Source organism: Pelobates fuscus, chromosome 3 (genome assembly GCF_036172605.1).
Source record: "Pelobates fuscus isolate aPelFus1 chromosome 3, aPelFus1.pri, whole genome shotgun sequence".
Lineage (NCBI taxonomy): Eukaryota > Metazoa > Chordata > Amphibia > Anura > Pelobatidae > Pelobates > Pelobates fuscus.
Window position 1 is genome coordinate 348146335 of NC_086319.1, and position 13017 is coordinate 348159351.

General features: G+C 41.5%; 1 protein-coding gene across 1 annotated transcript in view; it reads left to right on the forward strand.

The window, feature by feature from the left end:
- LOC134603294 (proprotein convertase subtilisin/kexin type 5-like) overlaps window positions 1–13017 on the forward strand; it is a 218336-nt gene that overhangs the window by 134256 nt on the left and 71063 nt on the right. The window contains exon 15 of the mRNA XM_063449140.1: window positions 292–463. Within this exon, the coding sequence (XP_063305210.1) occupies window positions 292–463 (172 nt within the window). The remainder of the gene's footprint in view (window positions 1–291; window positions 464–13017) is intronic.

Below are 13017 nucleotides of genomic sequence, written 5' to 3' on the forward strand. Positions count from 1 at the left end.
ACATACTTTAATCTTGAGGTTTTGGATGGAGTGATCAGTTTGGGTACAGTGATGCCCAACAGGCGTTTTCCATGTGGTACTTGATTGAATGTCTGTGTTGGTTTATTCTGAGATGCAGTTTAAAGGGACACTATAGTCACTAGAACAACTACAGCTTAATGTTCTTCTGTGTATAGTCAGTCCCTACAGTCATTTTAATGTAAACACTGCCTTTTCAGAGAAAATAATAACAGTATGCATTTCTTACATATCAAGATATACTAATTAAATTATTTATTTCCATATTTGCAGGGTGTTTGTCAGCTCTGTGATTCATCATGCAGACACTGCTCTGGCCCAGGACCTGACCATTGTATATCATGTAAAATAAACAGCGCTTGGTCTCCAACGGAAATGAGATGTACCAAGTGTTGCGATTCACAGTCTGACCAAGATGAGTGCTGCTTTTGTGATGTAAACTCTAGTAAGTATTTACAATATTATTATTGCTTTTATTATTATTTACAAGGCGCCAACAAGTTCTGTAGCACTGTACAATAGGTAACCGACATGTATTTGCAACAAGACGAGCTGGAAGAACAGGAACAGAGGGTGTTGAGGAGCTTACATTCTAGAGGGAGTGGGGTAAAGTGGCACAAGAGGTAGGATGTATTTCATGTACGGGAAAAAGTAGGTTCCTGGAATAGTTTTCTGTGAAGGGAAACTTTATTGGATGACACAGCTGCAGGAGAGGAAGCCGGGTGGTTTACCAAGGTGTGGGGAGAGAAAGCTATTAAAAGTTTAATTGTTATGGTTTCATAAAGAAGTGAGTCTTTTGAAAGAACTGAGACTGGATGAGTCTAACAGAGCAGGGAAGGGAGTTCCGTAGGAATGATGCAGCCCTATAAAAGACATGAAGGTGAGCATCAGACGTGCGAGTTTGAACATAGAATAGACGCAGATCTTCCGCTGAGTGTAGACAAGACATACTTGGGGTATGAGTGAGGATAGGTATGTAGAAACAGTGTTATGTAGAGATTTGTAAGCAAGTACCAGATGTTTACATTATGCCCTCTTCTTATGGGAAGCAAGTATATGGACTGACAGAGGGTGAGAGCAGACAGGTTGATGACTCTCGCTGCTGCATTTATTATAGACTGTAATGGGATCTACTGGGTATGCATTGCACCACTGAGAAGCAGATTACAGTAGTAAAGGCGAGAGATGACAGCGGCATGGACCAGCACCTTGGCTGCCATAGGGGCGGATGCGAGGTATGGCTTTTAGATAGAAGTTGCAGGATTTGACAAGTGACTGGACTTGAGGGATGAAGGAGAGGTTGGAGCCAAAGAGAACACCTAGGCACCAAGCCTGCGAGGTAGAACTGATGGTAGTGCCATTGACTTGGGAGACACAAACAGGAGTAGCAACACATGAGGGAGGAAAGGTGACAAGCTCTGTTTTGTACAGATTTAGTTTAAGAAAATGAGAAGCCATCCATTTGAAAATAGCAGGGAGGCAGTCACATACACAAGTCAAGAGAGATGGTGAGAGATTGTGAAAGTACAGGTTGATTTGCGTTTCATTCACATAGAAAAGATATTAAAAGCCAGAGATGCTAAGTTTACCAATGGAGGCAATATAGATCAAGAACAGTAGGAGACGAGGGACAGAACCTTGGGGAAATAAACATTACAGCAGTCTAGAATGTTACATAGCTACATAGTAATCTAGGTTGCAAACGACTAAATGGACAGAGCTGTGGCAGCTGACATTTAATGTGAATAAGTGCAAGATAATGCATCTTGGACGTAAAAACCCAAGGGCAGAGTATAAGATATCTGATACAATACTATCCTCAACATCTGAGGAAAGGGATTAACAATCCCCCCTGATCCACATCTTTGGGGACATCATCAGAATTTACCATGTGTTGCCAATCCAATGCTTTCCCATAGGGAAACTATTGAAATAGCTAAAATCTGCAAGGAGGTGGGATTGGGGTGGACCAAACACAGTTTTGGCCAAACAGCACCTCCTCATACAATTGCATTGAATCAATGCATCTCTATGAGGAAAATTCAGCGTCTCCATGCAGAGCATGTGCAGCACTGCCCCAGGAAGCACCGCTGTGGCCATCTGAGGATTGGCCACTAGAGGTGTCCCTAGAGGGCAATGTAAAGTGTTTGCATGAAAATGCCTGAAGGGACTGACTATACTCACAAAAACATCTACATTAAGCTGTAGTTGTTTTGGTTACTATAATGTGCCTTTAATTAAAATTATTTGATAAACTTTCCAAATGATTTTATATTTTTGCATAAATGTTTAAAATATTTTTTTCCAACATATTACAATATAAAAATTATACCATATATAAAACATATCAATATTTAAAAAAATCTAAATAATACAAACTTAATATAGTTATCATAGCATTAAATCAATTTAAAGGTATATCCAAAAATATTAAATCATTTGAAAAACCTACCAAACAACACTAAAATGAAGCCTGTGCCAAAAAAAAAGGAAAAACATAATTCTTGACTCCATAATGAAGCCAGTTTACTCTTTGTATCTTCAACCTCTTCACATACATTTTAATTGTATCCTCGAATATTCTGTTTTTGCAAAAAAAATCCAGGTCTTTTTTGAAAAAATATCTTTAGAATTTGATAAAACAACATCTTTAGGTAGAGAATTCAACATCTTTATTGTTCTTATTGTAAATAACCTTTTCCTCTGCTATAAGCGAAAACAACTTTTCCACCAGTCTCAATGGGCGATCTCTTGTCTGTTAATGTACAGGTTAGCCCGTAACAGTTTTGTATTGACTCTGTATATATTTGTAAAGTGCTATCATATCATCTCTGAAGCACATTTTTTTTCTAAAGAAAACAAATGCAGTTTTTCTAACCTTTCTTCATAACTAATGTTTTCCATGCTACTTATTAATTTTGTACACTTTTCCTAGTTCCGCAAAAAAACTGGTGCAAATCAGTCTTCAGAACTAAAACGCACTGCGTATATGTCCTCTTACACTGTGCTATATTGATCAACCTATAAAATACGATACAGACTTCTATTTTGATTTACTCTCAAAGGGTTAATATAGGCGTAATGTTTATGCCCTTTAATGTAGCTATGAAACAAATACAAGATTGTACAAGAAGAACAATAAATTCAACATTTCAACATTGTTACTGCAATACCAAATATAAAGTTTTATATAATATATTTCCTTATTCTATTCTCTGTATTATTACATTTCAAAATGACATGCATGTTTACACAAACCCTCTGTGCTCTATAAAATAAGATTGTTAAGAGCATATGGTTTATGAACGTATAAATGCATTTACTTAAATTTGTTTGATTACATGTATTTACAGATTGCTAAGTGACAGCTTTTTATAAGCATTTATAAGCATATCACAAAGCTTTTGTTAGGATGAATCATATTACAAACTGTTTTAGTAAAGGGAGAGAAGGGGTTTGAAAGCAGTACATGTTGAATGGGTTAAAATTTCCATCTCAAACCATTTTCATAGCATTGCTAATGGCTCTCTTTGTTTGGACTGGAAATCTATTAATGATATATTTTAGTTGATCATACCCTCGAAATATGCAAAAAAAAATCTGATGTGGAAAAGATCTGAAGACCACTGGGAAGAAGTCCATCACAGACTAGTGAGCTATTTTAGATGTGCTATTTTGCTGAAAAAAACTAAAATTGCAACAACCACCAGTTTCATATCGTGCGGTAAAATAGTTTTTCTCAAGATCAGAATATGGTAGAATCGAGTATTTTATGCCGTGTTGAGCTTCTGAAGCAATCTTACCACATATGTGGTGTAAAGCTCGTTCTTGCGTCTTTTTTTAATTTATGGTTGGGGGCAATGCGGGGGAACTAAAAATGAAGTGCTGTCAAGCAGGAAAAGTGTCTAGTGTTATGTGTTGTTATTATTTGCAGTGCTCTTTAACGTTGATGCACCTTGTTATATTTTTGATTTAATACATTCATATTGGCAGAACTACTAGAATTTGTGTACATTTATCCAGGACTGAAGGTTCCCCCAGACTAAGCTCCTCTATTGTAGTTATATTAATATTTTACTTTCTACATGCATAACACATACTTGATTGTTTGCTATTGTTGTTGCTCATAATGATTCAGAACAATGTGCTAACCCGGGCTCTCCCTGTTTTTGCTCTGCCCCAGGCTAATCTTGCTACTCTCTGCCCCAGACACAAACTGTCACACATGCAGACACACATAAACAAACACTGACACACTTATAGATACACACATACCCGCAGATACACAGATGCAAACACTGACACACATGCAGATACAAACACACAGACATACATACAGGTACAGATGTACAGACATACAGATACAATGATACACAAAATTACAGATAAAAACACTGACATACATACACATACACACACACTGACACACATACAGGTACACTGACACATATAGTTAGAATAAAACAATGACATACATACAAATACACAGACACACACACTGACACACATACAGGTACAGAGGGTACATTGTTTATGAGGGGTGCAGTGTTTGTGAGGGTTGATGTGTTTGTGAGGGTTGCTGTATTTGGACAGGTGCTGTGTTTGTGAGGGGTGCTGTGTGTGTGTGAAGGGTTCTCTCTGTGTGTGTGTGTGAGGGGTGCTCTGTGTGAGGGGTGCTCTGTTTGTCAGGAGTGCTGTATTTATGAGGGGTGATGTGTGTGAGAGGGGTGTTCCATGTGTGTGTGTGTGTGTGTGAGGGGTGCTGTGTTTATGCATGTGAGGGGTGCTTTGTGTGAGGGGTGCTCTGTTTGTCAGGGCTGCAGTATTTATGAGGGGTGATGTGTGTGAGAGGGGTACTCTGTGTGTGTGTGTGTGTGTGTGTGTGTGTGTGTGTAAGGGGTGTGTCACGATTCCGGGGAACCCAACACGCTAACACACACACAGACACACACACAGAAAGTGTGCAGTACCGGTCCTTAGAGTGGCCGGGCTAAGCACACACAGAATAGTCAGGAGATAAGCCGAGTAAGGGGAACCAGAAAACAGAATAACGAGAAACAAGCCGAGGTCAAAGGGTAGGAGAAAGTCACAAAGTCAGTATAACAAGCCAGAGAGTACGTAACCAGAAAGCACACGTTCACAATCAATACTATGAAGCAAAGACCACAACAGGGCACAGAAAGACAGGAAAGGTAAGTGTTTAAATCCTAACCTGAATCCTGATTGGCTAACCACCAATCAGTATTAACAAACACACGTGGGGGATAGCTATACCCCCCACTGTGTTTGTTGCACTGTAGCTTTAACGCCGGGTCACGTGAGTGACCCCGGCGCTTAGATAATAGTGCCGGCTCCCAGCGTGCAGCGTTAGACATGCTGCCGCTGGGAGGAGGAGAGGAGGACGCGAGCGGCGTGTCAAGAGGAGAGGACACCGCTCGCTTATCGGTAAGGGGAGAGGCGGAGCCCTGACATAACCCCCCCCTCGAAGACCGCCCAGAGGGCGGGAAGCCGAAGGCTTCAAAGGAAACCGCGCATGAAAGGAGCGGATCAAGGAGGGGGCGTTCAAGTCAGAGACAGAAACCCACGACCGCTCCTTTGGGCCGTAACCCTTCCAATCAACCAGATACTGCAACCGACCTCGAGAGAAACGAGAATCAAGGAGAGCAGCCACCTCATATACGTCACTAGAGACTGCGCGAAGGATATCGGAACGCCTGAGAGACCCAGAGAACCGATTACAGAGCAAGGGCTTCAAAAGGGAGGTGTGAAAGGTGTTAGGTATGCGCATGGAAGGGGGTAAGGCCAGGGAGTAGGATACAGGATTCACCCTACGCAACACCTTATAGGGACCAAGGAACTTGGGCGCGAACTTCATCGAGGGAACCCTAAGGCGGAGATTCCTAGAGGACAACCAAACCCTATCACCCGGAGCATAAGAAGGAGCCGCACATCTGCGACGATCAGCAAATCTCTTTTGAGTAGCAGCAGCACGACAAAGAGCAGCATGGACCTGATCCCACATCTTCCGTAAGGAGGCGAGGTGCTCGTCCAAAGCGGGCATTCCCTTGTCGGAGAACACACCGGGAAGGACAGCGGGTTGGAACCCATAAGCCACCATAAAAGGACTTACGCCAGTAGAAGAATGAGACACAGTGTTTCTGGCAAACTCAGCCCAGGGAAGGAGATGGGACCAGTTGTCCTGGTGTGCATTCGTGAAACAGCGTCAATACAACTCCACAGACTGATTTGCTCGTTCGGCAGCTCCATTAGATTGCGGATGATAGGAGGAAGTAAATGATAAGGAGACCCCCATCTCAGCACAAAAGCCTCTCCAAAACCTAGAGACAAACTGAGGGCCCCTGTCAGATACGATATCTTGTGGTATACCATGCAAGCGGAACACGGTAGCTTCTTAAGCGGAATGAAGTGCGCCATTTTGGAGAACCTATCCGTTACAGTCAAAATTACTGTCTGCCCATCAGATGAAGGAAGATCCACAATAAAGTCCATGGATAAGTGTGTCCACAGTTTCTTGGGTACAGATAGGGGCATAAGGAGTCCCAGGGGTTTAACATTAGGGAACTTACACTGTGTACAGACACGGCAAGCCTGCACGTAATCTACCACGTCTTTTTTGAGTGAGGGCCACCAAAACTGTTGGAAAAGACCCTTGTAAGTCTTGGTAACCCCTGGATGACTGTCAGGATCGGGACAGGGATCCAACACGCAGGGTACAAACAGTAGAAAGGTACGTATACCGGACCTTAGAATGGCCGGACTAACGTACAGAGGTAGTAGAGAATGGTTAGAGACAAGCCGAGGTCGAGGGAACGAGAAGACAGGTAAGCGAGGAACAAGCCGAGTCAAAGGGAGACAGAGGTAAGCAGAGTAAATGAAACAAGCCGGGTCAAAACCAAAGGGATAACTGAAATACAAGAGCACTGTGTGACTAGGCAGACTAGAACCACGACAGGGCAATGAGCAAATGAGAGAAGCACTGTTAAATACCCTGGCTCCGGAGGGTAGACACGCCTCCGACGAGTCCTGATTAGTTTCCAAGGAATTGAGTGACAGGTTGTTCCGGGTTGGCGTCATGACGTCGACTGCCGTGCGTCCTGTTAGAAAAGGAAGTGGATCCCTCGCGGCCGGCGTTTAAGTGACCGGGTGTACCGCGAAGAACAGAGGAAATGGCTCGTCCGGACGGATAAACGTCTAAGTCTCTACCTCTCTCAGAGGTAGAGACTTCAGGTACCCTGACAGTACCCCCCCTCTCAGATACGCCCACCGGGCGGAAGGAACCGGGACGAGAAGGGAAGCGGGAGTGAAACGCCCTGCGGAGGCGAGGGGCATGAACATCCTCTTGAGGTACACAACTCCTCTCCTCAGGACCATATCCCTTCCAGTCGACCAGATATTGTACTCTCCCCCGGGAGATTCGAGAATCGATAATAGAGTTGACCTCATACTCCTCCTGACCCTCCACCTGAACAGAACGAGGAGAGGGCACCGTGGAGGAAAATCTGTTGCAGACTAGCGGTTTCAGCAATGAAACATGAAAGGAGTTAGGGATGCGTAAGGCGGATGGAAGAGCTAGACGATACGCAACTGGGTTAATTCGAGTCAGAACCCTGTAGGGTCCAATATAACGAGGAGCGAACTTCATGGAAGGCACTTTTAAACGAATGTTTTTTGTACTCAACCATACTTTATCACCCGGAACAAAAACCGGAGCCGCCCTTCTACGTTTATCAGCGTGTCTCTTCACCAGCATAGAATTGTGCAGAAGAATCTGTCGAGTCTGATCCCACAACTTCCTCAAATTGGCAACATGAACATCAACCGACGGTACTCCTTGGGAAGGAGAAACCGGGGGAAGAATAGATGGATGAAAGCCATAATTCATGAAGAAGGGGCTTGAATGAGTAGAATCGCAAACTTGATTGTTGTGTGCAAACTCCGCCCAAGGAATCAAACCGACCCAATCGTCCTGGTGTTCAGAAACAAAACAACGTAAATATTGTTCAATCTTTTGGTTCGTGCGTTCAGCAGCTCTGTTAGACTGAGGATGATAGGCAGAAGAGAAATTCAATTTGATACCTAGTTGAGAACAAAAGGATCTCCAAAAACGGGAAACAAATTGAGAACCTCTGTCAGATACAATTTGGGAGGGTATCCCATGTAGACGAAAAATCTCCCTTGCGAATATCTCCGCCAATTTGGGAGAAGATGGAAGTTTAGGCAGGGGAACGAAGTGAGCCATCTTGGTGAATCTGTCAACCACAGTGAGGATAACAGTCTGTTTTTTAGAGATAGGTAAATCGACAATAAAGTCCATAGCCAGACAGGACCATGGCTTTTCTGGAACCTCCAAGGGATGTAGAAATCCACATGGAAGCGTATGAGGTTGCTTAGTCTTGGTACAAACCTCACACGCACCGATGAAATCCTTAATATCCCTACGTAAATCAGGCCACCAGAAGTCTTTAGAGATCAAAGCACACGTCTTGCGAATGCCCGGATGTCCAGCCACCTTGCTGTTGTGGAAACATTGTAACAGTTCCAGTTGAAGAGAAGGCGGAACGAAATGTCGACCCCCGGGAGTCTGTTTAGGAGCTAGATGTTGCAACTTTATGATCTCGACAAGTAACGGAGAGTGAATCCTGAGATTCGTGTTAGCGATAATATTGCATTTCGGAACTATAGAGGAAAGAACCGGTTCAGATATAGTAGAAGGTTCATATTGGCGAGACAAAGCATCGGCTTTAGAGTTCTTAGAACCAGGTCTGTAAGTAAGCACATAATTGAAGTGGGTCAGGAATAAGGACCAACGAGCTTGTCTGGCGGACAGTCGCTTAGCCTCCCCAATATAGGACAAGTTCTTGTGATCTGTTAAAATAGGAACAGGATGTAAGGTCCCCTCCAATAAATGTCTCCACTCCTTTAAAGCCATAATGACTGCTAACAGTTCCCTGTCACCGATATCATATCTACTTTCAGGACCAGATAGTTTCTTGGAAAAAAAAACACAAGGGTGTAGTGGTTTATCCACCCCTAACCTTTGCGACAGAATAGCCCCTACGCCTGTCTCAGAGGCATCGACCTCGAGTAGGAACGGCAGAGTAGTATCAGGGTGGACTAAAATTGGAGCCGAAGCAAAAAGATCCTTGAGAGTCTTGAAAGCAACGAGAGCTTCATTAGACCAAGTCTTAGTGTCAGCCCCCTGTCTGGTCATATTAGTAATAGGCGCAATAATAGAAGAGTATCCCTTAATGAAGCGCCTATAATAATTGGAGAAACCAATAAATCTCTGAATAGCCTTGAGTCCCTTAGGCAATGGCCAATCTAAAATAGACTGGAGTTTGTCAGGGTCCATCTTAAATCCTTCCCCAGAAATCACGTAACCAAGAAAGTCTATCTGGGACTGGTCAAAACTACATTTCTCCAATTTACAGTATAGACCATGTTGCAGGAGTTTGTGTAATACCTTTCTGACCTGTCTGTGGTGGGTCTCAATCTCTCTAGAGTGTATAAGTATGTCATCCAGGTATACAATAACACAATCATAGAATTCAAAAAATGTCAGCGCTATATATGGTAGCCTATACAATGAGGCAACCTGTAACAATGTGCAGAAAAAAATCGTCAACCAAAATTCTGTGAGTTCAATAGTAAATAGATAGAAACACTTAAAATCCCACAGTAGTCTAGATTTATGCACTAAAAATATATAAAAACTTGTTTAAGAGTCCATATAGTCTTATAAAGGAGTCTTGAAGGGGTTAATCCTGTGTTGAGATGGGAGATACACTGTAGCTTTTACCTTTAAAAGATACAAAAGAAAACTTTCATAGTGTAAAACCGTTTTATTAAATCACAAGATACCCTTCCCCCCAAATAGGAACCCTTACTTGAACAAGTTGTGATAATTGTTTCCAATATATCACGAAAAACACTTTTGTAAAATCAGAGGCTGTGTAGCCGTTTACCGTCCGCTGCTACTCAGTGGTTTCAAACTTCCCGCCCGATCTCAGCGCTGATACGGTGGGTATTCTCCTGCAGCTTGGGAGCGTCAGTGTGTGGACGATTGTAAACCGGCTATGAGCATCAGACCTCTGCACCCGATATCACATCAACGCGTTTCGCCCCTTACACCGGGCTTTGTCAAGATAGTGAATCGGATGAGAACGGCATCTTTAAATACATTTTCTCTTGATCAGCTAGTCCAAAACTGCTGATCAAATTAATAGTCTAAAACATATTCGAAGTGGAGGATGAACAGTATCCTGTCATTGTTTAGCAATTTAGAAATTTAAATCACATTCACGTATTTCATATCGATAAAAATATTAAATCACGTCTAAAATCATAACGGAGGAAACATTATAGTGCAAAAGATTGTGATAATATCAAGAACAATGAAATACATTATAAACTGAAACATGAGGTAAAGAATTTAATTCTTCTAGACATTGTCGAAAATCGTGCTAATAAAGGTGTATTAAATCTAAAACTGGAGTAGTGACATCTAATGTCTATATCGCTCTTTCAGAGGTGTACAAATGGTAAAACAGAAATTTCTGTACCCTCAAGAACAATACTTAACAGGAAAAAATCCATTGTAATAAAATTACCTATATGCAAATGAAGGGGAACACAAATCTCCGTGTAATGATAAATCGTTATTAATCCTATCCAAAGAAATTTGAAAGGGTCTTTGAAATGAGGAAATGGAAACCATAGATAATTTAAAATAATTTCTCAGAATGGAATAGAATTTCCTTTATGGACAATTATTCACCAATGACTCGCCTTAAGTTAAAAGGTTCCAAGTCTATGTGCCTTATATACAGGTTAGTTATAAAATATTTACAAGTTCTAGATCCACATTTAAACCCCAGGGGGCCAAAGATTTCAAATTAAAAATCCACAGCATTTCCTGATATATCAATCTCTGGGCTAATTCTCCCCCTCTCCATGGAACATTGACCCTTTGTATTCCACAGAAAGTAAGACCACCCGGGTCACCCCCATGGTGTTCCATGAAGTGCCTAGATACAGAATGTTTCTCAAATTTCCTCTTTATATTGTATATATGCTCATTAATTCTCGTCTTTAACATTCTCTTAGTTTGTCCTACGTATTGTAGTCCGCACGGGCAACTTAAAAGGTATATCACTTGTTTGGAATGACACGTAATACACTCCTTAATGCTATACGTTTTCTTGGTAACTGAGGACTCAAAGGTAGAAATTCCTCTATATGGGGGACCTGTGGTTTTACATACATTGCAGCTCCCACACTTGAAAAAACCTTTATCCGTATTCAAAAAATGAGTTATAGGTTTGGTCTGTCTATAACTATGCACCAGCTGATTTCTAATCGTGGGTGCCCCCCTAAAAATAATTGTTGGTTTCTGGGGTAAAAGTGGGGCTAGAATAGGGTCTTTATGCAAAAAGTGCCAGTGCTTGTGGATTGTTCTCCTTAAAAGGTGTGCGTGACTACTGTAGTTAAAAATAATGGGACACTTAAGGTTCTGTAGATTCTCCTTGTCTTTCTTAGATGGGTTTATAAGGGTGGTTCTCTCCAGAGCCTTCACTCTATTAAGTGATAGTTCTAGACGACTGCTTTTTCATTTGGGAAGGGGAGGAACTGGAACTCTCCGCGTTTTTGGATCACATGAACCAAAATGGATCCAATTTAGTTTTTACTTCTAAATATAGTGCCACTAGCGTGGATTTCTTAGATCTAGTCCTTTATGTGGAGGAAGGAATCTTAAAATCTAAAACCTTCTTCAAGATGGTTGACGTTAACAGCTTTATCCTAAGAACAAGCTGCCATCATCCACCATGGTTGACCAATGTCCCATATGGTCAGTTTCAAAGAATAAAGAAGAATTGCACGGATCCTGCAACATGTGAACAACAGCTAAAACAAGTTAAACAACAATTTATAGAAAAAGCCTATGAACCTGAACTTCTAGAACTATCACTTAATAGAGTGAAGGCTCTGGAGAGAACCACCCTTATAAACCCATCTAAGAAAGACAAGGAGAATCTACAGAACCTTAAGTGTCCCATTATTTTTAACTACAGTAGTCACGCACACCTTTTAAGGAGAACAATCCACAAGCACTGGCACTTTTTGCATAAAGACCCTATTCTAGCCCCACTTTTACCCCAGAAACCAACAATTATTTTTAGGGGGGCACCCACGATTAGAAATCAGCTGGTGCATAGTTATAGACAGACCAAACCTATAACTCATTTTTTGAATACGGATAAAGGTTTTTTCAAGTGTGGGAGCTGCAATGTATGTAAAACCACAGGTCCCCCATATAGAGGAATTTCTACCTTTGAGTCCTCAGTTACCAAGAAAACGTATAGCATTAAGGAGTGTATTACGTGTCATTCCAAACAAGTGATATACCTTTTAAGTTGCCCGTGCGGACTACAATACGTAGGACAAACTAAGAGAATGTTAAAGACGAGAATTAATGAGCATATATACAATATAAAGAGGAAATTTGAGAAACATTCTGTATCTAGGCACTTCATGGAACACCATGGGGGTGACCCGGGTGGTCTTACTTTCTGTGGAATACAAAGGGTCAATGTTCCATGGAGAGGGGGAGAATTAGCCCAGAGATTGATATATCAGGAAATGCTGTGGATTTTTAATTTGAAATCTTTGGCCCCCCGGGGTTTAAATGTGGATCTAGAACTTGTAAATATTTTATAACTAACCTGTATATAAGGCACATAGACTTGGAACCTTTTAACTTAAGGCGAGTCATTGGTGAATAATTGTCCATAAAGGAAATTCTATTCCATTCTGAGAAATTATTTTAAATTATCTATGGTTTCCATTTCCTCATTTCAAAGACCCTTTCAAATTTCTTTGGATAGGATTAATAACGATTTATCATTACACGGAGATTTGTGTTCCCCTTCATTTGCATATAGGTAATTTTATTACAATGGATTTTTTCCTGTTAAGTAT